Source organism: Sylvia atricapilla, chromosome Z (genome assembly GCF_009819655.1).
Source record: "Sylvia atricapilla isolate bSylAtr1 chromosome Z, bSylAtr1.pri, whole genome shotgun sequence".
In the NCBI taxonomy this organism is placed as follows: Eukaryota; Metazoa; Chordata; class Aves; order Passeriformes; family Sylviidae; genus Sylvia; species Sylvia atricapilla.
This window is the reverse complement of record NC_089174.1, coordinates 60,187,992-60,214,518: the sequence shown is the minus strand read 5'-3', so window position 1 is coordinate 60,214,518 and position 26,527 is coordinate 60,187,992. Positions and strand designations below refer to the sequence as shown.

General features: G+C 34.5%; 1 protein-coding gene across 1 annotated transcript in view; it reads left to right on the top strand.

Annotated features, from left to right (window-relative positions):
- Positions 1 to 26,527, top strand: part of KDM4C (lysine demethylase 4C) — a 246,651-nt gene that overhangs the window by 121,170 nt on the left and 98,954 nt on the right. Inside the window, exons 9-13 of the mRNA XM_066339406.1 lie at positions 3,788 to 3,981; positions 7,118 to 7,356; positions 9,446 to 9,807; positions 11,659 to 11,770; positions 25,964 to 26,145. Of these exons, the coding sequence (XP_066195503.1) occupies positions 3,788 to 3,981; positions 7,118 to 7,356; positions 9,446 to 9,807; positions 11,659 to 11,770; positions 25,964 to 26,145 (1,089 nt within the window). The remainder of the gene's footprint in view (positions 1 to 3,787; positions 3,982 to 7,117; positions 7,357 to 9,445; positions 9,808 to 11,658; positions 11,771 to 25,963; positions 26,146 to 26,527) is intronic.

Sequence of the window (26,527 nt, the reverse complement as noted above, 5' to 3'; positions counted from 1 at the left end):
AAAGCCAGAAAAACCCTTAAATCACTTCCTTCCTAATGATATAAAAAATGTTTTATAACAACTCTTCGTATGTACATCATATATTTTTTAGAATGTGCTTATGTGTGTGTTTAACTTAATATGTAAGTCTAGAAGCTTGTATATTCCTTTATATTTTCCTGAATGAGAGTACAAAATGGAAAAAAAATTTTTTTTAAACTATAAGGTAATTATTCTCTTTTCTGTTCACAAATAGCATAGTGTTTGAAAAAATTATTTTGACTACGTATGTCTCTCCTAGGTGATTTTCTTATATCACAAATATATCTCACATATATTTCTGCCAATTAGTTAAAGTTGCTAAACTTTTCTTCCAATTCATTCTGTAAAGGTTTGCCCTTACTAATAAATTTTAGTTGAATTGCTTACCTTCAAGCCGTATATATATATATATATATATGGCAGATAAATAATAATTGTAGTAATGGTATAATTCATGATGTTAATAGTAAGAATTGTAAAGGAGTTTAATTCTCTTAAATATTCTGATTGTCATACTAGTCTTTAATTGAAGAATGTGTCAAACTAATTCTATTGTATATAGTAAATAATTGTTCCCAGTCCAAAGGTTGTGGCATTTATGTATGGCAGCATCAGCTGCCTTTTATATGGTGGTCCAATTGCATTGATTTTGCATTTACTTTAAAAATATTACAAGTTAAAAAAAAAAGGTTAAAAAAATTATCACCGAACACTTTACTAGATAGGAAAATGTCCATTTGTTTTTTTCCCCAGGGGCCTTCTTCAATAGAATCACATTTTGTTTTAGAGGGAATCTTTCAGTCACTTTTTCAAGTTAGTAGCAGGAAGTGACATAAACTCCCAGCTGCAAGCCAGTCAAATGAGAAATTAATTAAAAACAGTGAAAACCATCACCACCACCACCACCACCAAGGAGAATGAAAGATCCTTCAGATTATATATCAAAGCAACAGTTTTGTGTTTGTGATTTTTTTTTTTTTTAAATCGTTAGAGGAAAGATGAGCAGAAATTATTTTCAGAATGTATCTGTCATCTGATACAATAATTAGTATTTCCACTCTTCAGTGCCTAGAAACCTGTCTTATGTTTTTTTGGGCAGTGATACTGTTGAGCATGATGTTACACCGTTACCTTTTACTCAAAAGTATAATTTAAAAGTTTGAAAACTTAAAAATAAATCTGCTGTTTTTCTAATACCTGCTTGGATTTGTTAATTTTTTTGCAGTATTTCTATTAAAATGAGATGGAAACTGATTAAAGATTACTGAAAGACAGAAATTGTGTCCCATTTAGAAGTGATTTGAGTCTTTTAATACTTCATCATCGTTCCAGCGTAGAATACATTTTATTTCCTGATATATTTTCTTCCTTAATGCTTCAGTGCTTGCTTAGGTAAATATTTTCTGTCAAGGCACTGGAATTCTTGGTGTTTGACAGCAAAATTTTGGTTTTAACCATCATTTCTTATTCTGTCGCAACAGCACTCAAATGTGAAAAGATTGTGTGCATTAAAGGGAGAGAAAATCCACCGTTGCTCATCTTTATTTTACAAATTTCAATTTCAAAAGTCAAAAATACTGCTGTGGATTTCTATGCACTTTTCCAGTATACAGAAATGTCTTCATTGCTTTTTTTTACTGCTCATTGTGTCCAGTCAAGAACTCTCTGAATTGAGCATACTATTTCAAATATATTTTGAGTTTTTTACAGTGCGTGTAAAAGTGTGTATATGCATGTTGTTTGAAAAAGGAGCATTCAGATGATATTTTGGATAAAAACTGTAATTAAAGGCAGCTGCATAAAATTACAATTTCTGTCTTGAATTTTTTTCCTTTGTTCCATTTCATCCTCCATTAGATGGCAGTGTTGTGAATATGCAGCATATCAATGTTGACATACTGAAAGGAGAGCTGGCATTTTTCACACATCTCAGATGCTTTTTCATTGTGTATCTTACGAATTTCAAGAGGAAAAACAATGAACTAGAAATTATAGATGGAAACAGTAGATAAAGAAATTTGCATTTAGTGTGCAGAAACCTAGCTAGTAGGAAAGTTGCATTTAATCCTTTGTGTGTTTAAGCTTGTTTAAAAAAAATGGAATAAAATTAGCTGTAGTAAACCATAAACCCACGCCATGCATTTACCAGATTTTTCTATACATCTCTTTCTAGCTGAAAGAAAGTGCTGTCTGACTTTCACGCTTCAACAGCATTATTTAACTATAGTAAAGTTCTTTCAAAGTTTTTTCATGTTATACTATGTTTTAGCCAATCAATTTGCTTTCAATTCAAAAAATAAAAAAAAAGTTTTTATGCAAGGTTTTGGTAGTGTAGAGTTGCTTTAGCAGTGATTATACCAGAACAGATATACTGGGTATATATATACACCAGAACCAGGACAGCAGTCCACACTCTGAACAGAGCCAAATTCAGCTGACTCCAAAATGAATCTGCTGCTCCCCAAAGCTGAGCCTGGCAGCAACTCCCGTGGCATTCATGTGAGAGCAAATTTAGAAAGAATAAAAGTCCTTCTGCAGCAGCTCTTAGAGAAAGGAGTGAGAAAAATCTGAAAGAAACATCCGTGCAAACACCAGTCATGGGTGGAGTAAAGCCTGCAAAATGGATTTAGTTAGCAGGTTTTAGTTTTGTTCTCTTTTATCACTGTCATAATCTCTTATTAATTGACATTAAATTAATATAATTTCCTCAAGAGAAGCCAAAGGTGGTAGTTGGTTAGTGATCTGTCTGTCCTTTTCTGGACCTGTGTCATTTCCCATCTTATTTGCTACCCCTGTCCTGCTGAGGAGGGGAAATGGGAGAGCAAGTTGATGGACACCTGGCAGTCAGCCAGGATTAACCCACTATAGTAGTTTATATACCATAGATGTATTGTAATACTTAATGTAAGTATTTAAAATTTAAAAATACTGTCAAATATTTTTGACTACTGGGTATAATGGCTTTAGTCTGAAAATTGGCTCAGCATCTACAGTATTTCAAGTGCATGCTCCTTTGCATTTTCATGACCATTAAGATTCTATTCAAATAAGGCTAAAATATTCTACTCAGATGCATAAGAAAAACAATGCAAAAAATTCTTTGGGGATGTAAAGTCAGAGATGAGATTAAAGTATATGAGGAGAGTATTACGTGAGATTTTAGGGTCTGCACTGTACAGTGGATTTGATTATATGGATATAGTACACCCTCCAGACCTCAAGACATAATACTTGTCTTCCTTGCTTCCTTTTTACTCTTTGTAGAAAAAAATGGGCAAAACTGTAACTTCATGCAGTACTTGTATGTATTTATGTTTTCAAGAGTTAAGTGCTGGGACTGTAAATGCCTTTAAAGACCTTTGGATCAACAAGATACTGCTTGATTTTTTTTGTAAAAGTAAAATTCTGATGGCACTCAAGATATGTGCAGTCTCTGGATTCAACGTGGAAAGGTAAAATTATCAAAACCTGCTAATGGAGCAGAAAGAATGCTATAGTTTCTTTTTGTTCTTAACCTGTAGGAGTTAATGAAACAGTGGAATGTCCATAAGTACTTTTGGGAATCCTAGTGTTACACATTTGTTCAGATAGTGTTTTCTCTTCAATAATCCTTTCCTCTTGAAAATTGAGGAAAAGTGAAAAAAGAAAATACTGATTAAAGTAGAGTTGGTTTTTACATCTGAGACTTTTGTTCTGGGATTTTTAAACTCCAAACTGTGGCATATTCCAGTACTTGTCACTTAAAAATTCCTTTCTTGTCTTGCAGTGCACTTGTAGGAGAGACATGGTGTCAATATCTATGGATGTCTTTGTAAGGAAGTTCCAACCAGACAGATACCAGCTGTGGAAACAGGGAAAGGATTTATATACGATTGATCATACAAAACCAACTCCTGAATCAACACCTGAAGTAAAGATCTGGCTACAGAGAAGAAGAAAAGTACGGAACTTTCCCAAGAGGTATTTATGTTTCTTTACCATCTGTTTAACTGTCTTTAATGATGCCAGTGTCATCTCTGTTTCATTTTGGACACTTCCTCTGATGTCTTAGTTTTGGCCACAACAGATTTTATTTTCTTATAATAGCAGTGAGGGGATGGGGCTTGGAGGTGCATGATTGTGCCTACCTTGTTCTCTACGACACACATCACGGCTGGGAGACAGAAGTAAGGGATTCTCATTTCTGAGATGGAAGGGGGGTATGGTGTGTGTCAAGGGCCTGGGGACCATGGTGTCCTTTTGTCTCAGAAAGCCTCATGGCGCTGGGTTTATTGGACTCAATGATCATTTTGTGTGTAGTCACCTGCTTATATAAACTGTTGTTATTAGTATTGTTGCTATTACTGTTAGTTTTCTTATTTCATTGCTGTTTCCAGTGAATTGTTATTTCAATCCATAATCTCTGTCTTTTCTCTCTCTCTCTGTGTCTCTCTCTCACTGGAGGGACTAGAAGGAAGGAAATGGCTGCATGGATTTTAACTTTCAACTGTTATGTCACATGTTTTTTTTTTAAATTCGTTTCCTTTAGACAAAAAGGGATTTTCTGTTTTCTGTAGTAAGATGAACCTGGGCACAAGCCAGTCTTTTTTCAGAGTGACTATGAAAATTTAACTTAAAAGCTTTTTGTGTACCTAAAAAAGTTAGTGATTATGGAGAACATCAAAATGCATTCAACTGTTGCACTTAAAATCTGTCTTTAGTAAAGGTTACTCCTGTATAATTTTCAAGGTGTGGATGGTTGCCATTGTTTCTAGAGATCACAGCAACCAAAAAACAAAGGAGAAGACTCCTAAGAGCTGAAAAGGAGGTTAAACAGGAAAAACCTATCATAAAGCTGTAATGGAATCCCACCAACTGTTCCAAGTCTCTAGTAATGGTCTTAGCCCTCACTGCATTTAACTTTAACGAGGTACCACTGCCTATTTGTCACAGTCACAGTGCTGCAGCCAAAACCTGTCTTTGTCTACCACAGGTCAGTGGCAGAATCTCAGCTGGTAGTGCTAACACCACTAAGAAATTTAGGAAAATAAAGTTTCTCAGCTTGTCACTGAAGCTATAAAGCTTTGACCTATTAAAGCAGTTTTATATCCATTCTTGAGATGCATTATTGTTTTTGTTTGCATTTCACAAACATTTTTTGTACAATTCTGCTTTCCTGTCTTACTCAACAGGATCTTTATAGATTTTCTTCTTCATTATCTAACAAAGATCTACTTAATTTTTAGCCAGAGGTGGGCAGTTCTGTTGTTACCTTGGTATTTTAGTGGAGTTTTTTGAGTTGAAGCTAATACTGATCTTTTTAAGATCTTTTTCTTTCTTCAAATGATTTTACAGTGTAGTGGCTTTTAAAATTTGGTCTTAAACCAAACTTCCTCATTTTCTTTGTAAGTTAGTGTATTTCTTGAGAAAAAATATGAATGTCAACCTGTAAAGTAAAGGACCGAGTGGCACTGTAGTGGAACATTGTTACTGCAAATATTATACTGAGTTTGTTCTGGGTAACTGTAGTTTGTGAGGTAGAATCACTTCTTGAAGACAACCAGTGAAGCAGCTGAACAGCCTATTTGTTAGTACGCTAACCTGGACTCATAGAGAGTAATTTCGTTGCTTAACTAGGTGAGTGCCATTTTCCCTTGTAGTAGATTTCCCTTCATCTATTGTACAGTCTAAATGCAAATTACCACTTGGACCAGCAGTGATTCATTTAGTAGTACCCTTATGGATAGCTGGTTCTGAGTAAAAACAGAGACTTTTTAATAACTGCATTGAAAGTTTTATCACAGGAACACATGGGCTGATTCATGCACCTTGTGAAGCTAATAAACACAATTCCAGTGCTGTTTAAATCTTGAGTCAGCTTTTGTTCAGGCATTGCACAGGAGGATAAAATATTTATTCAACTTTGTTTCTAGTGTAATGTGTTGGTTGAAATTACCATTTTGATTATGGGAATAATACAAGTTCCAGCAAAATGAAAATAAAAAATACCATCTATGGAAATCTTCATTAATATAGTGACAGGGAGAGCTTACCTCTTACTTTTATGGCTGAAATCCATTGCTGCTATATAACATCTAATGATTGCATGTAAATAAAAAAGTAATAATACTTTCTGTTATTTACAATGTGAACTGATGGTTGTTTCATACTTTGGCAAATTTTCTGGAAATTGCTGTTTTGTAAAGTGCATTGAAAGATACACACTTCTAGGCACAGATTAAATATAATGGGTAGCAGAATGTTTTCTGGAGATGTGTAGAATCTAAGGTGCAAGACCTATGTAAAACTCACTTAAAACTTTGTAAAATTCACCTGTGATAGTAGTGCTTTTATCTCTAATTTGAAACCTGCAGTATGATGACATTCAATACTCCTCTTAGTTACACAGTTGAATTTGAAATTGGACTAATTTCCTATTATATTTATTCTGAGCATATATATGATGAACCTATTTCTAATGGGTTTGCCATTTCTCCTCCTTTAAGCTTTCCCTTATACTTCTGACAGTGCAAAAACTTATGCTCAATCTTTAATTTCAGCTTTATTTTTTTTAAACACAAGGTAGTTGTGTATATTGGTTGATATTGTAGCCTTTCAAAATATTTGGTGATCATAATTTTTTACCTTTTCCAGATTCTGTTACAACTATTAAAAAAAATTCCAAACAGATCAGCTTTTATGAGGATATTCAAACTAGCGTTTTATTAGCACTAGGGTTTGGAAATACCACCTGATTTTACTGCTACTGGGAGAGCTTTTTCTTCATAATTCTTGTAAGGGTAGTTCTCTTTTGGGTTCAAAATAATGATTTATTAAAAAGCTAGTTTGTGTGCTAGTTAAGTAGTAGTTACTTAAAGACTATTTTAATTTTAGAGTTTAACAACTTTGCCATGGAATGGTGATAGAAGATCAGAAGGTTGAATCCAATCAATTGTTAATCTATCACTTAATAAATTGTAGCGCTATCTCAACACAAAAAGATGAAAAATTGTCATTTTTTTACCACATTAAGCAGGTGAAAGGGACATATATTGGTAGATGTTTTATCTTATCCAAGACAGACTTTCTACTCTGACAGCAATATCTCCTATAACAGCTTCCAGCACACCAGATCTCGATCTAAAAAGCTTAAAACTCCAGAGCACAAGAGAGTAGCTGCTATGGTAGCTGATGCAGAAATCATAGTGCCTGAAACGGCTATTGATGGCTTCAAGGTCAGTGAAAAACCAGAAAAAAAAGTGAGAGTGGTAAACACAGGATTGCCTTCTGGGGAAGAAGAAAACAGTAGTAGAACACATCTGGATCAGCATGTATTGGATCATGTCAAGGTTGCAGGTGAGATAAGCCCTGATTATGTTTCACATGTAAGTTGTAGGTTGTTTATGCTCTAATGCCACAAATCAGTGGATGTTAAAACTAAAGCATTATCCTACAGTAGCATATTAAAATACTTACACAGAGTTACTTATGCAAAGAAGATTTATGTTTGGTAAAAAAAATACTGAAGTTAATATTCTGAATTGAGAGTGATACCACCTGAACTCTCTTAATTAAGTGTTTTTTAAAGGAGCAATAAGACTGAGGTTTTGTAAATTATATTTCTTCAGTGTTACATATATGTGTTATAGCAAAACATTCTGATATGTAAATGATACAGAATGTCTTAACATTATTCAGACAGTACAGAACATATATGCTTGTGAGTATGCTACATGTATTTACATGATGAACCTGCAAATTAGACATGTTCTATACCTGTGCACAAAAATGCTGTATTTTGAGCCTCCAGGTTTTTTTAATTTCCTTTGGAGCTGTCTGACAGCTGTAAATGTCCTGTCAAGGCAAAAATTTTTTTTTCCCCTCCACAACTGTTTTTATTCTAATTTATGTGGTCTGTTCTGGACTTACTTTATTCTATTTCACAGTCCATTGTAGTTCTGATATAGTTCCTTATTCCTGTTCATAAGGTGAACTGCTGTTTTAACTTCAAGTTTAGAAGTGATCCTATTTTGTTTTATATTGCTGCTGAAAATTCACTTTCAATTTGTATATAGACAGTATTTTAATAATTGTGAATATTGATGCTTATGTTAATGCTTATTTGGAGGTGATAATCACCATGATTGATTCACATAAAGATACCAGGATATTGCAATATGGAAGTTTAGAAATTCCTGTACATAAATTATCTGGTGTTCTGTCAAAGCATTTCCAGGTCTGTTTTTTTTTTTTTTTTTTTTTTTTTTTTTAAAGGTGCGATTGCATTACATCTTCCCACAGCTTTTAATAGAGGTTTGGAATGTTCATGACCACAGAAGATACTATTTAGTTAGCACCCATTCTGTGTTTATTGGCAAGGGAAGGAAAAGCAGAGAAGAGTAGAGAGCTGCCCTCTCTCATTTGTCCTCTTAAAGGGTGGTGCCTGGACCTTTATAGGAAAATGAATGTTTTTAGATATGATAGAAGCTCCAGTACTCATGTTGAAGAAGACAGTTTGCTCTGCATTGTCTCTGGCTAATATGTCCATTATTCTCAGTTGAAACAGTACTGTTTGTGTCCAGAGATTACATTTTCCTACTGTCTTTGGTGTTACTAAATTTTATATTCATTTGACTTGAAAAGGAAGTTTTTCAGAAAAAACAAGTTCAAATAACCTTTGTAAAGAGAGAATAGCAAAGGACTTAACAGAAACTGTTTTCTTTAATACCATGGATGTGCTGCTGAATCTGAATTCACTGCAGTGTATGCCAGAGTTCTTAAGGAATATATTTTTTGCATGACTTCTCTAGCCTGCTGTTCTATCCTTCCAATGCAAACATCAGCAAAATAAAATCCACAAAATTTAATTCTTCAGTATCACTAGAATATACAATTATGCTAATTTAAAAAAAATAAAATTACGCTAATTGCTTTTCATTTTTAGACTGATGCTGTTGTTTGAAAAATATTCTTGGTATCTATTTGAAATATGTCATTGTAATTATAGACCATTTATCTTTGGCTATTTTCATTTTTAAACAGGCATAATAGGTATAAAATGCAAGGTATAAGGTTCAATATACCAGTATTTTATATTTTTTTTCATTGACTCAAAGTGCATATGGGCGAAATGAGTAAAGACAAAGGAAGCTACATGAATACTGATTATTTTGAATTAAATGAAGACCTGCTAAAATTCAAATGCAAAATACTGATTATATTATCTAAACTATATTTCATACTCTAAACTCAAACCATTTACATTTAATTTATTCTTTGATAAAACCTATGCTCCACATTTGCGTATCTCCTTCCACCAAATCATTTTCTGTATGATTTCTAAATGAGGAACCATGCTTTGAATTTGAATAATTTAGATTGCTGTGAAATTCAATATGGTAATGTAAAGTGGGATTTATTAACAAATCATATTCTTGATTTATAGGAAGCATCCCTTCAGACTCAATTTTGAGCTGTGTTCCTGTACTAGAGAAAACAAAAATGGAAGATGAGGGCAGGATAGATTCCAGTCATTCTTGCTTTACACTTGAAGATTCTGTGGCCAGCAAGCCTGCTTCTGATAGTTGTAGAAAAGAAGAAAGTTCGAAATTTCAGAATCAATATGTTTCATCCGTACCATACCATAAAGCAGAGGGAGAAACTTCTGAAGCAGAGAATCCAGATAGAAAGGAAAGTGTCTCGACAGTGGATGGTATCAGCAACCTAGAAAGTTCTGGAAGTAGTTTGGAATGTGGAGAAGTGCCCATTGTAAAGAAGGATGAAGAGGACAGCATGGAAGTATCTTGTGTATGTGAAGCAAATTACATCATAATAGTAATATATTCTTGATTTAATGAAATATGAATGAGCATTTTTCTAATGAGACCTGATATCCATATTGAAGCATTTAAGAATATGCATGATTTTAATCAGATGATAATTTTCACGTGTTTTGAAGTATTCAGGCAAGAGTGGCAATTTTGATCCAAAAGCAGACTGTTTTTGGAGTTTGCTTATTGACATATTTTTGCCTGTTATTTTAGATGTCTAGTAATTTCACTTTATATTTGTGAATCTAAAGTGTCAGCAACTATTCTCAAAGATATTCCCATATTAACTGCATGCCAAAATGAGCAGGGCTGTGAGTTTCACCTACTTACTATTCTTGGATTTTGGAAATGAGCTAAAATATGTAAAGGAAATGCATGAAGGAAAAGATCCCACTATTAAAAGGAATATATTTTCAATTTTTAAATAGTAGGCTTTAATAATGTTTTCTCTTTGGGCCACCTACAAACATATCGCCATTTTTTCCACTCTTGCTATTCTGCTACGGTGCATGGTCAGCTTTGACTTTGGGATGCAAAATAAAAAATTAAGCTGTGGTGGTTGTCAATAGCTTTCTGAGTGGTGAGCTGAATCTCAAATTGGCAGAGAGAAGGCAGGAAATCCACTGCCAAGTTTTGAGACTTCATGGGAAATGTATTTTAGAAGCCAAACTAAAAATCAGGCTGACCCTTCCACATATGTAGACTGTGCGCTAACAATTAGTTTCAATGTTCTACGTTTTAGTAATCTTGGCTCCAGCCTTTCCTCCGTAATAAGGAGCAGTGTGAACATATCAGTGTTTAATTAAGATTTGAATTAGAAATTGTAGCTTTTTCTGTTGCTTTCCACCACATTATATTTATATATTAGGTTTCCGATTTTCTGTAGTATTACTGCATATTTTTTCTTTCTCTTTTAAGTGAGGGAGCGTACTGTACACATGCAATTTTATAACACTTTTTACTTTTTTTTTTTTTTACTAACTGTTTTAGACCATAAACCTGTCCTGTGCTTTGACTACATCTTCTACCCTCTGCTTACCATGGCAAATATAATGTTGTTTTATAACTTACTTGAAGGGGCATGTATATAATCTGCTAGGTTGTATTCAGAATCTTGAGGCACAGAATGCTGTGGTCCATAAGAATTGTGTGAAACTCTCCTTCCCACACCTCTGCCAGTGTCTTTGGGTCCTGAACCTCCTGACACCATCAGTAGCTTGTTTTCTTTGAGATTCTGCCTGTGAAGTGTTTGCCTTAGTTCTTGAAGCTTGAATAACTTCAAACTAAATGTATGTGGGGTGTTTGAGGGAGGAAAGAATTTCTTCGTGTACTAATTCAACATGTTAATCGTATTATCAGGACTCTTGATTTCTTATCTCAATTCCAGATTTTTTTTTAAATTCTTAAAGTAATTTTGGAATCTTTCACAAGCTAAGCCAGTGGGTTTCTGCTTCATTTTTCTAGCCACAGTTAGTGGCTGTATTGTACTACAGGTATGCAGAATAATTTGCAGAAAATCAGCAGGATGCTAATCTTCCTCTCAAAGATCACATGAGCAAAACAGGATTTATGCTTTCTAAGCTGGGAAGGCCTGCATTAAATTATACCTGAAATGATTTGTGTATTATAAGGATTGCACTTTTTAAAATTAAAATATATATTCTTAATTAGAGGGAAGTTTTGTATTGGTACATTAAAGGTTGCTCAAGTATACTGTGGTTGTATTTACAGGCTTGATATCTGTGCTTGTTTACAGAAGAGTGTTTATGTTTGTTGTAATTAATTATGCAGAATTACATACTAAATTCGTTATGTTTTTTCCTTTCAGTCAGAGGAAGCTGAAAGAAAGAAAGTATCTAAGAGTTGGCGTCATCCACTACATAAACCCCCAGCTAGATCTCCAATGACTTTGGTTAAACAGCAGGCAACTAGTGATGAAGGTGAATGGACTATTTAGTACATTTTTTCTGATGTTAATGTTATGGTTGTATGAGACCAGATATATATAAATAGGCATTTAGAGAGTCACTGCCTTGTGCAGGCAGGCTACAAAATCTAAGAAACGTACCCAGCTTAGGGGTTTCCTTCTCTGAGGTAAATATAAAAAGTAAATTTGCTTTACCCAGCAATCATGTATACAGCCACTCAAAGTTGATGAATAAAGCTGTTTTATTCTCGCAGATGTAACTTGTGAAGCTTATGGAAATATGCATCAAAAGTAAATCAAAATGGAAAACAAATGCATTCATTTTTCGTATTGCTGTACTATTTTAGTTCTGTAAAGCACAAAATTTTCAGGTGCTGTTTTCCAGAATTTCCTCAGTTGGCAGACCTGGAGTTTAGGTCTTACACTCCCTTAGATAGTGTTGTAATCTGGAGCTGATGCCTTGTCTGTGACTATAGGCCTGATTGCAACATCCCTACATACTTCAGTGTTTACCTGCAATTTTTTTCCCCTCTCAATTACATTTTGCTAACAGTAGCTGTTTCTTATTGCTGCAGATAAATTTTCTTAACTTGAGAGACAGCATGCCTGTTAATTGATTCTTTTTCTTGTAACTAAGCAATATTATACTTCCAGTTGGCAAGTTAGGCATTGTTGAGCTGACTGCTGTAAGTTCAATTGACATCTCATCAATACATCTCCCTCCTTGTTTCAACCCTGAAGTAATTGATTTGTGTCTTCTATCTCATTAGTTTTAGAAAGCTATACTCTGAGTTTTTATCTGAGCTGCAGCTTTGCCAGGCATGATACTTTAATTAGCTGTTAAGCATCTTTCTGAAAATTAGAGACAGTTTAGACCCATGATCTGTATCATATATGAGTATGTTTGAATACCTTGAGGGCTAGACAGAGCATATTTCAAAAAATGTTATGGTAATTTACAGGATGATATCAATATTAAGTTTTATCTAGTAAAGTAATTAAAGATTAAATATTTAGTAGGTTGCTCTTTTTTAAATTAGAGATTATATTCTTTTTGCCTGCTGATGCTTTTCCAGCATTATGGTTGAAACATACTGTGAATTTCCTATTTAAGCATGGATTGTGTGTGATATAATCTGGCTTGATGAAGATATGATGACGTTTTGAGTCAAGGATTTTTCTAATACCAAGACATTTTCCATCTCGTCCAGTATTTTTCCAACTTCTCGGTGTATTAATTTTACGTGAAAGTAGCAACAAACATCCTGCCAGGAGATCGTAAACTATAAAGTCTTTCCTCTTTGCATGATGATTATCCTTCTGATAGGTAAGAAATATTTTGTTAGGAAAGTATGAGCTCTCTTAGAATCAGTAACCATTAAGCACCTCTGCTTACTGATTAAAGAAAGTAATTAAGAGTTTCATTGGACATGACAGTAATTGGTATTTCCTAGCTGGAACTGGAATTATTACTGTTTTCATGCATCTGTCTCTCACTGTAATCCAATTTATCAACTGACTTTTGTAAGAGCACCGAAAGAGAAACAGTAGCATTTGGGTGACCAGAATGTTTACATCCAAGACAAAGACTGAAGAACTGGTGAAGGAGACTGGCAAACTGTAGCCTCATTAAGTTGCCTGACATATGACGGTGTGTGGGTTAAATATGCATGGCCAGATGATTTTCTGATTTTTTTCAAGATTGTTTGTGTCAGATACTGGGGAAGTAATCAATAACAATATGCTAGTGACAACATTTGTCTTTATGAAAGTAATTCGTCCATATTCTGGAGTTAGCATAAATGTAATTCAGCATTCATACTTACTCAGTTCCTCTCTGTGTTTTTTGGCAAAAATAATGCTGGCTGAGATGACGATAATGTAGTCTCTTGGTACAGTAATTTCTGACTGTTTTACAAGGGGTGTTTATATTAGTATATATTAGTTAATGTTGTAGATTAGTTTATATTTTAATTTAGTTAGATCCAGTAAAATAATAACTGCAAACAAAATAAAGAAAGAAGATACAGGGTAGCGCTGTTGTGAAAAGTTAAAAAATAGAGGCTTTATATTTCATCTGCAACTTATATCAGTTTCCACAAGTTGGATAGTCTGTAGCCATTTCTAATACAGATAATATATATTCAAATTAATACATTTGAAGTCTTTCAGATACTAGGATTCTATTAAGAAGTTTCTGTGAATAGAGGTGATCAGAGGATGTTAATAACATGTAGGCAGCATTCTTTGACACTGTCAGCCGTTTCAGAATTTTAATTTTGCAAATAGAATACTACCATATTGAACAGCATGCTTAAATCTTAGCAGAGACTTTCTGAATTCACTTTTAATACAGAGTTCTTTGGCAGAAATTAATTTTTTTTCACAGGATCACTTGGACATTTGAGTTTTCTGCTTTCTATCACTGTATATTCTTACATATGTGTGTATTTCTTTATGAAAAATAATTAGGTTAATTATTTACTTGCTGTCTGTGGGTGTTATTTTTTTCCACTCTCCCTGAAGCCTTTCCCCATGTATGTCTGACTTGTGGAATTAATGCCTAAAAGACTGGGCGCTGAGAAACACTAGGGACTGGGGAATCAATCCTAGGAATTGTAGCTCAAGCTGCCAGTCCAAGAAAGCAAGTGCAGCAGTAGTACAGTGGGGGCTGTATGTCTCACTCAACATACTAAAAATTTTTATGAAATGAACATTCGTCTTATACTCAATGCAGTATATTAACTTGTGGTAGAAATATTCTGTTGTATTTAATACAGTTGTATTTCTGCTCACTTAAGCAATAAAAAAGCAAATTCAGCAGAGGGAGCAAGCATAGTAACTTTGCATGCACATTGATTGGTCCCAGAGATTTCTTTCTAGCACTGTTTGGTCACGCAACATTAGAAACTCTTTTTAGATTTACGTTGACTAAAATTTCCCATTGCTCTAAATGATATAATTATAGCATATGGACTGAATTCAGTATGGGGCCCTTTGTATATGTTTTTTAGCATTTTAAGTATGACTTAGAATTTCAAAGTAATTTTGCTTTCATTAGTTTGTAAGATAAGGAAACAGAAAATGAGAACTTTTGTAAATGGAAACAGTGGCTTCTGCTATGAGATAGTATAAAGCCTTAGGGTTTACATTTACTGTCAGCATCCTGTGAGATGTGCTTGATTTCATATTAGAAATCAAACCATTTAAGACTTGTTCAGTAACATCATAAATAGGCTAAGCCTGCTTAAATAGGGGGAAACGACACTTGCAGATGCAGTTACTTACTATTCTTTTGTTTCAGAGATTAAAGTGGGAGATCTTGCATGAAGATTCTCTCTTCAAAAATGTTTTTTTCCTGGTGCTGCGTAGGTTAATAAGAATTTGTTAACCAGTTGATGGAGACATGTTTATACTTATCCCAGTAGTATTACAGTTTCCGGTATTGCTTTCCCTCTCATAATGTTTTGTTGAATGAAGTTTTACTTATTTAAAAGACTTTGCTTTTGTGTGAGTATGGGTTAATAAAGCACAAAATTTATGTATTTTTTTCATGTATCATCATCATTTAGTACTGAGGAGTCCAGCGCTATTTACCCCCTCAAAAGTGTAAGTGAAAAGTGAAGTGAAAAGTGAAAAGCAGAAAAACTTGCTTTCTGTCCTTTTCTCTGGGACCTGCATTACTTCTGTTTTGTTTAAATTGAATCATAATTATAAAAAAGTTCTGACACTTACGAAGCATGTTGTGTTCTGATGACCCCCAGAAACCTTTTATAAAAATATGGTATAATCTTTAGTAGGTATTTACGAAAGGTATATGCTAAAAGGTTAAATAAAAGCTTTTCCTGAATTTCCAGTACTCTTGTCAGCCTTGAGGGCCAGCAGCTGATCTCCGGAAATGGCAAGAACTGACAGCTTTGGTTATTACCACTGCTGGTTCTTGTATCTTGGCATATTTCATGAGTAGCAGTTGACTGTCTTTTAGTGGACAGCTCCAGAATCTAAGATTAGCCAATATTTTGGTCAAGAGTGGAATATGAACCAGTTCTTCTAACATTTATCCTCATTTGCTGGAGAGTGGTGTATGTTGTGATCATTGAAGAGTCATTTTTCTCTAGATGAACCTTGCAGCTCTAATTGTGTTGCTTTCTTAGCTTTAAAATATAGTATTTCATCTCATAAAGGGCTGGATAGAATTGCACTCTTGTATAGAAAGGCATATATAATTTCTCATTATCAGGTGTGCCAAAATGAATTTCCTGCTGCATTAGTGCAGCTCTCAGTTGCCTTCTCAAGGGTAGCGGTGGAGTGGGTAAGCAAACTGGATGTGACATTTACCAAGGAGACAGATCTCTCTTCTGTAGGGTGATCTTCTGGATCTGAGCTTCTGTTTCTGTAGTTATGGTACAAAGAGAAACACAAAACCCACATGACTTGCATTTGTAAAGGATTAATTAATTGATATGTTGGTGCAGATTATTGCATAAAAAGTTACTTCATAATAACTTTATGTTGTGGTTTGAAAGCAAAGCCAGTGAGACACTCCAGGTCAGAAATGCAGTTTAATAGGAAGATGGGGGGGGTGGTGGGGGGGGGAACAACAAAAAACAACAACAACAGAAAAAAACGTACATGCAGTAATACAAAAGATCACTGGCAGAGTCAGAATACAATCTGAGCAGGGTGATGGAAGCAGTCCAGGTGAGGTAGTCTTCCTGAAGCAGTGATCTCATAGAAAGGTCTGGTAGCTCCAGTCCTCTGGGAATCCAGTGGGTGAGAGCTGCCTCAAAATCTGTCCCAAATCACAGCTTATATCCAGTGAGAATGCTTGGCTCCTCCCCATGGGTGGAGCATCTCACAATGGGATGATGAGTCATACAGGAGGTCCTTGGTGGCCCATTAAAAAGAGAGAGCTCCTGGAGGGAGTTTTCTATGAGTCATGGGCAAGGCATCGATGGGCCATTAATAGAAGGCACCTCAGAGGGAGGAGGCAAATGAAGCACTGCCCCACCTGGTTTCAACAGCTCATGAGGATGATGATAGAATACATACTTTGTGCACTAAAATCCAGGACGCTTTAGTTTTTCAAATTAAAAAAAAAGCCTAGCTCATAGAATTATCATCGCCTTTGTCAAAATCTGAAGCTGCATAGTAAACCATTAGTATTGAAAGTGACTTAATTTTAATACCAAAGGGGTTTTGCTAGCTTTTTTTTCTTGGCTGAGAAGTGTATGTAATATATATAGTTTAATGTACAAAATAATTGCATTTAATAAATTTATTATTGAAAGAGTTTAAATACAATTGTTTTCTAGTGATGAAGTGTATATGGTGTATTTGTTTTAGTGATCTGCAGGTAATGTAGCTTGAAGATAGAAATTTATGAATATAATTTGGGCATTGATTTGACGTGAATTTGGATCTGTGATTGAGTCTGTTTTGCGTCTTCTCTACTTAACTTATATACTTATGAAAATACCTTGGTTCAGTGAAGAACTTCTGGTCATTCTCAACTAAAATGAACCCATTCAAGTAACCTTGTTCCTCAAATTTCACTTAGGTTTTGTCCAGAGGAACTTGTGCTGGAATGATGTATTGATAGATTAGATTTGTGCTGCCTGAGAGATACAAAATAACCATAAAATATGTTTGCCCCACTTGGTACTGTTTTTTTCTCTACAGAGTAGCATAAAACAGGAGTATGTTGGTGGCTCTGCTTCGTACTATTTCTAAAACACTCTAACAGCATAACTGAATATTTATTTGATCATATAGTATTTGGCTGTATGGTCCATGATGTTACATTTTAATTTCCAAAATAAGAAAGTACCACCAAGGAATTCTGTTGTATCTGAGGGACTTGTTTTGTTAATAGAAAAGACCTATCTGATGGCTTCTCTTCCACTTTTGTACAGATGTATACCCTGGAAGACTATGGTGTTTAATTGTTAAATCAGTAAGCATATACATGGATTGCTATATAAGTTCCTAAATTCCAATGTAATTTTAGTTATTGATCAAGGGGTTTTTTTTGGTAATAAGAACATGGACCACAAGCAGATCACATTAGAATGCAAAATATGATTTTTTTTTTCAAAAGAACTGTGAAAAATTACACGAGGGAATGGAACTGAGAAAGCAGCTGTTAATAAATGCCATGAATTAAAGCTTTTCAATAGAGCAGACATTAGCTGCTGTTGCTTTTTAGCTTGTAGTCTGGGGTTGTAATGGTTTTGTACTGACAACTATGTTTTTTGCTGATAGGCTGTGCAGTAGATTCCAGCATATTTTCTTTTCTTTCTGCTTTGATTTTGCTGAGATGCTTCTTTGAACAGATTTATAAACACAGGGGCTATTATTTAAATTTGCACAGTGCAAAGAGAGGTAAAATTACTGGAATTGCTTTAATATATACACACTCTATATATATATACATATATACAGTAATGGAAATTATGATACTAATATCATGTTGGCAGTTTGTACAGATTTAAGAATCTCTCCCTTTCTGTGTCCTCCTGTCCACATTTTTGAAAAGTTGCCTAGCTGGTGGGTCACCTTTGGGCTTGGCTTCTCAGCATGGTAAGTAGCTCTGTTTCTGGAGACACTGAATAGGTCATGGACTTCAGCATCAGTAACAATGTCTGGTGCTTCACCTTAGGTAGCCAGAATAAGTGGACATCTTTGACAATTTGACTCTTACCTGCAAGGTTAAATTCTACATTCCATGTGCACGAAAGAGTTGTGCATGCAGAATGCAACTATTTAGGGAATGCTGTGAATGAAAGATTGATTTTTACTCCTTGTAATTATTTGGTATCTTTATGATTTAAAGTTTCAAATAAAGAATTATTTTGTTGCAGTAATTAGTAAGAAAAAAAAAAAAAGAAAAGAGGTTAATTTTCAAAAATAACAGTGCTAGAGTTCCGTAAAACTAGTTTTATAGATCATTTAAAGGTAGACTGAATGGTATAAATCCTCAGAGCTTTCTCTAAGTTTATCAGAACCATAGCAATATAAATCAAATACATTTTAGTTGCTTTGATTTGTTAGAGAGAAAGATTGGGGGTCCAGCACAGCCTGACAGGGTCAGTTTACCTATTCCACATATTGAAAATGCAGTATAATAGGAATTTTACTTTGTTAAAGTTATGCTATTTAGCTGTTTCTTTTACTTGTTCTAATATGCTCTGTTAATTTCTCCTCCTCTTTAGTCGCTAGTGCTCATAAATAAATCCCCAGCAACCTGTGAAGCCCTGTTTTTCCCTTCTTTCTTCAACTTCTTAGAACCTTTCAATTTTTCATATTCATCTGAAGTATTAGTGCTTCCTGCACTCCATGAAAAATCATGGTCAGGGTATTCCCATTCTTCCTTTTCAAAGTTATTGGTGAGATTTTTCCAGCCTTTGCTAGTATTTATACTAACTTTATTTACTGTTTTAAATGGTAATGGTCCTGTCTGCAGCCAGTCTTAATCACAGTGAGATTTTCCTTATTAGGTTCTTACTTGTGACTAACACCAAGTTAGAAAGAATGTTTTTGCCAAAGTAATCATTACTATTTTAGTGGGTACAACTCACCCTCAGGAAAAGCCTGCTGACTGTGCCAGTTAATGTAACCAGATTCTTCTGGATATTCTGTGTGAGAATGTTTTAGTGAACAATACAGAATTTTCATATTTGAAATTACTTGAAATTACATGGGATTTTGATTTAGCAGAGTGATACAGCAATGCATTTAAGTTACACTTAAGATACAAATTATGTTTAGGAGGATGTTGAATTGTAATACACAGTTCGGTCACAAGACGTACAAACTATATTGAGCAAAGTGTAGCAATCACAGTACACAGTTCAATCACAAAACAAATTTGAATTCCATTAGGGGGCTCTAATACTATGCTGAAGGAAAGTCAAAGTATCCCAGTATCAAATTTTCCAAATCTTTGGAATTGTCTTTTAATTTTTTTTTTTAATGCTGAATTTTTCAAGCGTTTCAAAATATTTTGAGATCTGCTACAACTGATGTCTTATACTGTTTTTATATTTAACTGGTTTTTTTATTAAAGCACTTCATTACTTCATTTTGGGAGCTAAACCTAATTTAGCTTTAACTAACTTTCTTTGACTTAACTTCTAGAGCTCTGATTCAATATAGTTGTCTTTACATGCAATTTTTATGAGAATTGACGTATTAATGGCTAATTTGGCAAATAGGCTCTCTAACCAAAAGTGGATGCATACTTCACAGTACTTGTACTCAATGGTCCCATACAAGAAATGGAAGTTCTTGAACAGTACAATAAATTAAAAAGCTTTCCTGTTAATATTTTGCTATGAGATCTATGTCTTTCATTACTGAAATAAAAAAGACAATTTCTGAAACTAAACTTGCTGATACACTGCTGGAACAGTAAAGTTTTCTAGTAGAAGACTTTTTCTTGACTGTGGGGTTTTGCTTGTTTGTTTGTTTGGTTTTTTAAAAAAAATTTAGTGGTTTTTTTTTCTTAATTATTATTCGTATTACTATTATTTCCTCCAGAACATTAGAAACTACAGGTAATGTTTTCCAGGGCTGAGATTATGCTCTACTACCTGAAAAATAACAGGTGCTTCTGTGTTCTTCCTGGTGGAGAATGCTGCTGTACAAAGCCAGGAAACATCAGTGGAACATAACCCCAAGCAGCAAAATCATTGTTGAGATTGGCAAAAGCAAATTGTACTGTATTACTGTCTATGACTTTTCACATCTGCTGGGTTAAATCAGCAAATGCTGGCAACAGCCCATTCTGCAAATGGCCCAAATGTTTTCTGCCTGGTAATTTGAGTTTAACTTAGTAAGCAAAAATCATTCAAAGCATTAGCATTGTGTGTTGGAGCAAGTTTCTTACAAACTGTTAGACAGATAACATTAGTGAAAACAATTCATTCATTCACTTACTCACTTTGAAAGCAGCATAATGACTGTTTAGAAATACTTTGCTATGGAAAGCGTTTCCTTTGTATCGAAACACGTCTTGGGCTCTAATTTTCTTTTGTCTATACAGTTAGTTTTAATGAATTGTTTTACTTTCCTTAAATATATGAAGGGGTACAGATGCATATGAATAATCATATTAATGAGAACTAGTATTTCTGAAGTAGAGAAATTATAGAGATTTATTAGAGACATTTATTATAGAGATTTATTTACATTATAGAGATTAATGGATCCTATAGAAATACTCTTTTCAGGTATGAATATGATAGCAGGAACTATCATCAAGTTTAGCATTGCTAATCACCTTGTATTGTCAGTAGAAGGCTGAATTATATGTATTGTGGTTTAAGCCCAGCTGGCATCTAAGCACCACATAGCTGCTCACTCCCTCCCGCACGTACCCCATGAGGGAGACAATTGGAATATTCTTGTACTTGTATTCTTGTGCCACTGTCAGGGTGGCACAAAGATGCAGGAAAGGCCTTAATTCTCTGCAGGCGCTGTTGAGCAATAACAAAACATCTTTATACTATCAATATAATTTTCAGTACAAATACAAAACACAGTCCATACTAGCTACAGTGAAGAAAATTAGCTCTACCCCAGCCAAAATCAGCACAATATGATGCAGTAAGATTTATATCATCTGTTAAGCATTTATTTAAAGTTGTAATTCTATCATCAAGTGTTTCTGCTTTTCTGTTGGAAAAAAGAGCACTTGGTATAATTGCTTAGGAAACAAAATACTTTACCTAATTATGAATTGTGTCTGGTAAAGTAATACTAGAAAAAAAACATTATATTTGCAGTGAAGTAAAAATGCCCAGGTGGTTTAGGGGGATTCAAGATATCTGACCACTATTAGTGGTGACAATAGGATGTTTTTTACATACTTAGGGATAGGCTGCATTACATCATCCAGTTAATAAATTTTTTGACTGTTAAACTATTTTAGACTTCAGCATGAATGTGTGATAGATTTACAGCAAGAAATGTAACAGAAGTTACAAGAAATGGACTTCATCCATATAAGAATGATCAAAAAATGTGCACACTAACAGACCTGCAATATAAATACCTTTCCTTGGTATTTGTCAGTCTGTCCATGTGTACAATCTCTTGAACAGTGCAGTCAATTGAGGTGCAGATTTTCTTGTTACAGCTAGCAGGTTCAAATCCTGTATTTTTCTTTTATTCTCTCTCACAATGAGATGTATTTTGTACTGTAGTTGAGTTAAAAGTTTCCGTATGGAAGAATACTAAGGATGTTTTATTTACTTTTGTCTTGATTACCTCTTAATTTGAAATGTACATTGCATGCTGAAAAGCTGAAAAAAAATTATACCAGAGCACCAGCGTTCACACCAAGGAGTTCTTTTGTGCACCTGTGCAGAGTCCTGTTCATGCCTTTATTGTCAGCGAACTGTGAGGACGTGTCAGTGACTTGATCTGAGTTACAGCAGGCACAGAAGTCAAGGTAGATTCCCCAGCTCCATTTCATGTGCTGCGTACAGAAAATGCTCCCTATAGATGTATATTATGTTTCATATCACTGCATTGGCTGACCTTTATCTTTCAAGTTGCCAGTCTTGGGCTGTGGATAGCTGCTCTTAGAGCAAGGTCAAGTTATCACAGTGGAGGCTTGATTGCATAATGGTGCATATTGTAGAGTGTTGTTGGTCGCCAGCATTGCATAAGGGACTGTTCATCAAAACTTGCTTTGCAGGTACTAAGAGCGTTCTCATGCTCTTTCAGACAAATGCCAATATGTAATATTATGGATGAAACATCATGTTCATAGTGTTTCTTGAAACATTACATACTAGTCTTATAAAGTAGGTGCTTGTTGTGTAGGTGTGGGAGGCAGTGTATCTTTCGCTGTAGGAACAGATGCTTCCACCACAGTTTTTGCAGGTTTTGAATACTTGGAATTGGCATTGATTCACAGCTAAAGTAAAAAGTATGCTTGCTTATGACAGTAAGTTTCTGAGATCCTTCAGTCAGTATGAACATTACAAATTGTTCTTACTTTGAGAATCCTCAGTTAAGGTGGATTTTGAATAGAGCCAGCTGGAGGTTGCAGTTGTTTTGCGTCCTTCTGACAGATATGTCTGATCAGAGAAACACTGCATTTACATGAGGGCCCCAAATGTCTACTCTGAAATTGCATGCAATAATGTAAATAAGGAAAGTAAATTTATTTTAGGCTGAACTACAGATTGCTCTTCAGCTAAACAGTAAGTAATGAAAGGAGTAATTTAAGAAAATAAAAGGAATGAGAAGCACTGGATAAACAGAAAAGAAAAAGAAATCTAAAAATCATTTAAGTTTTCCATTATGTTTTTGGATGTAAATAGGACATTGGAATTATCAAATGAACAAGTGAAGAAAGGCCATGAACTGTGCCAAGACAGCACAGTTTGTTTGTTACATCAGGTAATTATATTCCCTATGCCTTCTCTCAAACAATTGGAGAGCTAGTTTTTATTTTAATTTTCTTGCCTATTTTGGTAAACCAGATTTCCAAGTTTTTATTTATGGTACATAACTCTGTGACTACATGGAAACCAGGAAGGTACCTCCACTTGTACTACCAGAGAAGCTTATGTGGAAATCCTTCCTCTCATTGATGCTGATGAAGCATACAAAGTGAAACTGCACATGTTCTACTGATGTAGAATAGTTACACAAAAGATTGCATGTTGTCCCTGGTGAAGAAGTTGTTTAAGGCAGCATTCTCATGTTTTGTAATGGGGTAATGTACTCTGTAACTTTTTTTTTTTTTTTTTTTTTAACACTAGTTTCTTTTGATATTTCATTATTTCAGTGTGGGTGGGTGAATGTTGATTGTAAGGAGATGAACTAATATGTCTGAAGCCCTTGAAAGATGGTAGTTTAGGCTCAAGGTTGCCTGGGAAATTCTTGAGGAGAATTTATTAGCCTTGCAATAGTGATAACAGACTGTGTAGTTCATGCAGAGACAGAAGACTGCAGTAAGAAACATGGAGAAGACAGTCATACCTCAAAGGACATAGAAAGACACAGAATTCAGAATTATAGATGTTAGAGATCAGAGGCAAATAATGAGGAGTGTTTGCTTCTAGTCAATAGCTAACTGGAAGTGCTTTAAACATAATGTAAAGGAGAAAATAAATTTATTAAAATAGAGTTAAATTTTTATGAGTTTGTGAAAGATAGGGTCTGGTACATATGCATGTGACATATTGTCCCTGGCTTTGTTTGTAATGAGGTTTAGAAATAAATACGAAACTCTTGAAAGCAACAACAAATCTGTTAAAAGCCAGCTTTATTCTTATGTCTTGCATTCTTTTTAATTTTTTTGGTTGGGAAATCCTTTGTAAACATCACACAAGATGGAACTGAAATTATGGAGTTTATATGAAATTAAGATGTAAATATTGTTTCCATTAAAACCAGGACAAATATAGTTATGAACTCAGCAGTCTGCTGTAGGCAATGAAAAGGCATAACACTGTACGAGAGAACTGCAGTTACCAGCTGAGACTTGGTTCCAGGACTGCAAATGTGAAGACTTTTGAGTAAAGAGGAGCATTACAGGCTGAGGTTCTGGGCAAAGTCTTCAATGATCATGGGAGAATTATTCAGTGATGATAAGGAGTGATGCAATTGAAGGATGTCACTTTCAAAATGGATAATAGGTATGGAAGATAATACAAACCTTCACTACAAATTCTGTGTGCCTCTGTTTTCTGCATAAGGGAGAATTAATCTCTGGATTTTCTGTGAGGTCACAACTATAATGAAAATATTTAAAGTAATGACTACTAGCTCTTAAAGGAAAATAATGTTAAAGGAAGAATTAAAGTCTGTAAGGCTGACAGTATTTGTAAGATGACTCTTGAAAGGAAAATTTAAATAGATAGAAAGAGAACTAGAGAAATAACTTTCAGGGCTATGTGTTTTAAAGTTCTTTAAAATTGCAAGCAGTAGAAAAAACATGATTGGACAGAAATTTTTAAGCAAAAACTTCGCTAAGCTTTTACCTTAAAAAGAAAGTAGTTAAAAAATTATAAAAATAATGCTGGCATTTTATATGTTTATCTTCTCCTTGTGTTCATCTGTTTCTTCACTGCTGTTCACTGAAAAACCTTCAGTTTTTTACCAGAAAGCTCTCCTGGTAAATATTGACAGCTTTTTTGCAGTTGTTTTCTTTGTGCACTTCTATCCACATTATTGGCAAATGTTTATTGAATTGATATTAGTTCTTTAGAGAAACTATAAAAAATGGATTAAAAATCACATGAAGGATATATTTATTAATTTATTTTTAATACATTTGTCTTGCTTGTAAACAAATATTTTAGTCTATATGCTATTCAACACTCATAAAAATATTACCAACTTTATAATGGTTTTGTAGCAATGTTATCATAGGAGACCCATAAAGCCTCTGCTTTTCTCTTAAGGTGGAGAAAGCAGTCGTGGGCTGAAAGAATGCAATGAATCAACTTAATGTACTTAAATGTTTCTCTGTGTTGGAATTTTCTTCTGAAGTGAACCATTTTTCTTAAATACATCATTAGAAAAGGACTGTATGCTATAGACTGGTTTTGTTATCTAAATGTTTAATTCAAGACTTTTCACATTTTCCTTTCTATGTTCACGTAATTATTCTGATGACACCTACATGCATTCTCATTGATTGTGAAAGATTTAATAAGCTCCATATGAGCCAGCGTGCACGTCTCTCTGCTTATTAGATCTGATTCTTCCTATTTACTCCCTGCCTATAATGTTTCCCTTTTTCTCCCTTTTGGAAAATGAGTGTCATTTTCTATGAAGACTTTGTGAGGTACCATCCTGTGTGAGATTTGTCTGGTGCTGTTGCCAGGATGCAATATGTTTCATCCATAAGGAATTTAGGGCAGTGTGCTTGGGAGAGGGGGTAGATTTTGGAGGGATTAAGGAGACAGTGGGAGAGTGAGATATAATGTTGTTGATACGGATACAAATTGTAAACAGTAGAACTACTTTCCTATGCTGTACCTGAGGCAGTCAGCTCATGACACAGATGTCAAAGTACTTAATTGTGGTTTTTTTTCCTGACACAACATTCTTTTACACCTAAAGTTGCACACAGACTTCTTGTAACATTGTTTGATCTTCTTTGTTAGCATGTGACAGATTCATTGTTGTTTATTTCTATTCCATGACTACAAAACAGTAATTGTTTGCTTTCTTTTAGAACTGCCTGAGACTTCCTTAAATGAAGAGAAAGTTCAAGAGTCAGAGGCATGGGCCAGGCCTCTGGTCTACCTGTGGCAGACAAAACCATGCAATTTCAATGCCGAAAAGGAATACAATGCAGCTTGTGCAAAGAAGGAACCTCACTGTGCCATTTGCACTCTTTTCATGCCGTACTATAAGGTAAGCAAGATTCTCCAGCTTCATCTCTGGATGAAGTGTGAAATAGCTGCCTGGCTACTTAATTTCCAAGAAATTACAAAAAAGATAAACTTATGCATTTCATTTGTAAGACAGGTGAATAAACTCACTACTATTAAAATTAGAACTGATGCTGTGTTCACCTCCCTTTATCCTTGGCTGCAGACACTGTATGCCTCCTACTACCATTTATGCTGGGTTCATGTTAGTGTGTGTGTATTTTTCCCTTGAAATTACACTTTTTGGTGTGGTGAACCCAAGAAGGTTTGTATCTTCTAATTATTTCCTTATATGCCCATCTCCAAAAACTTTTTGTCAGAGTCTCTTCTATGCTGTATTCCTTCAGTGTTGAGGAAATAAGTGT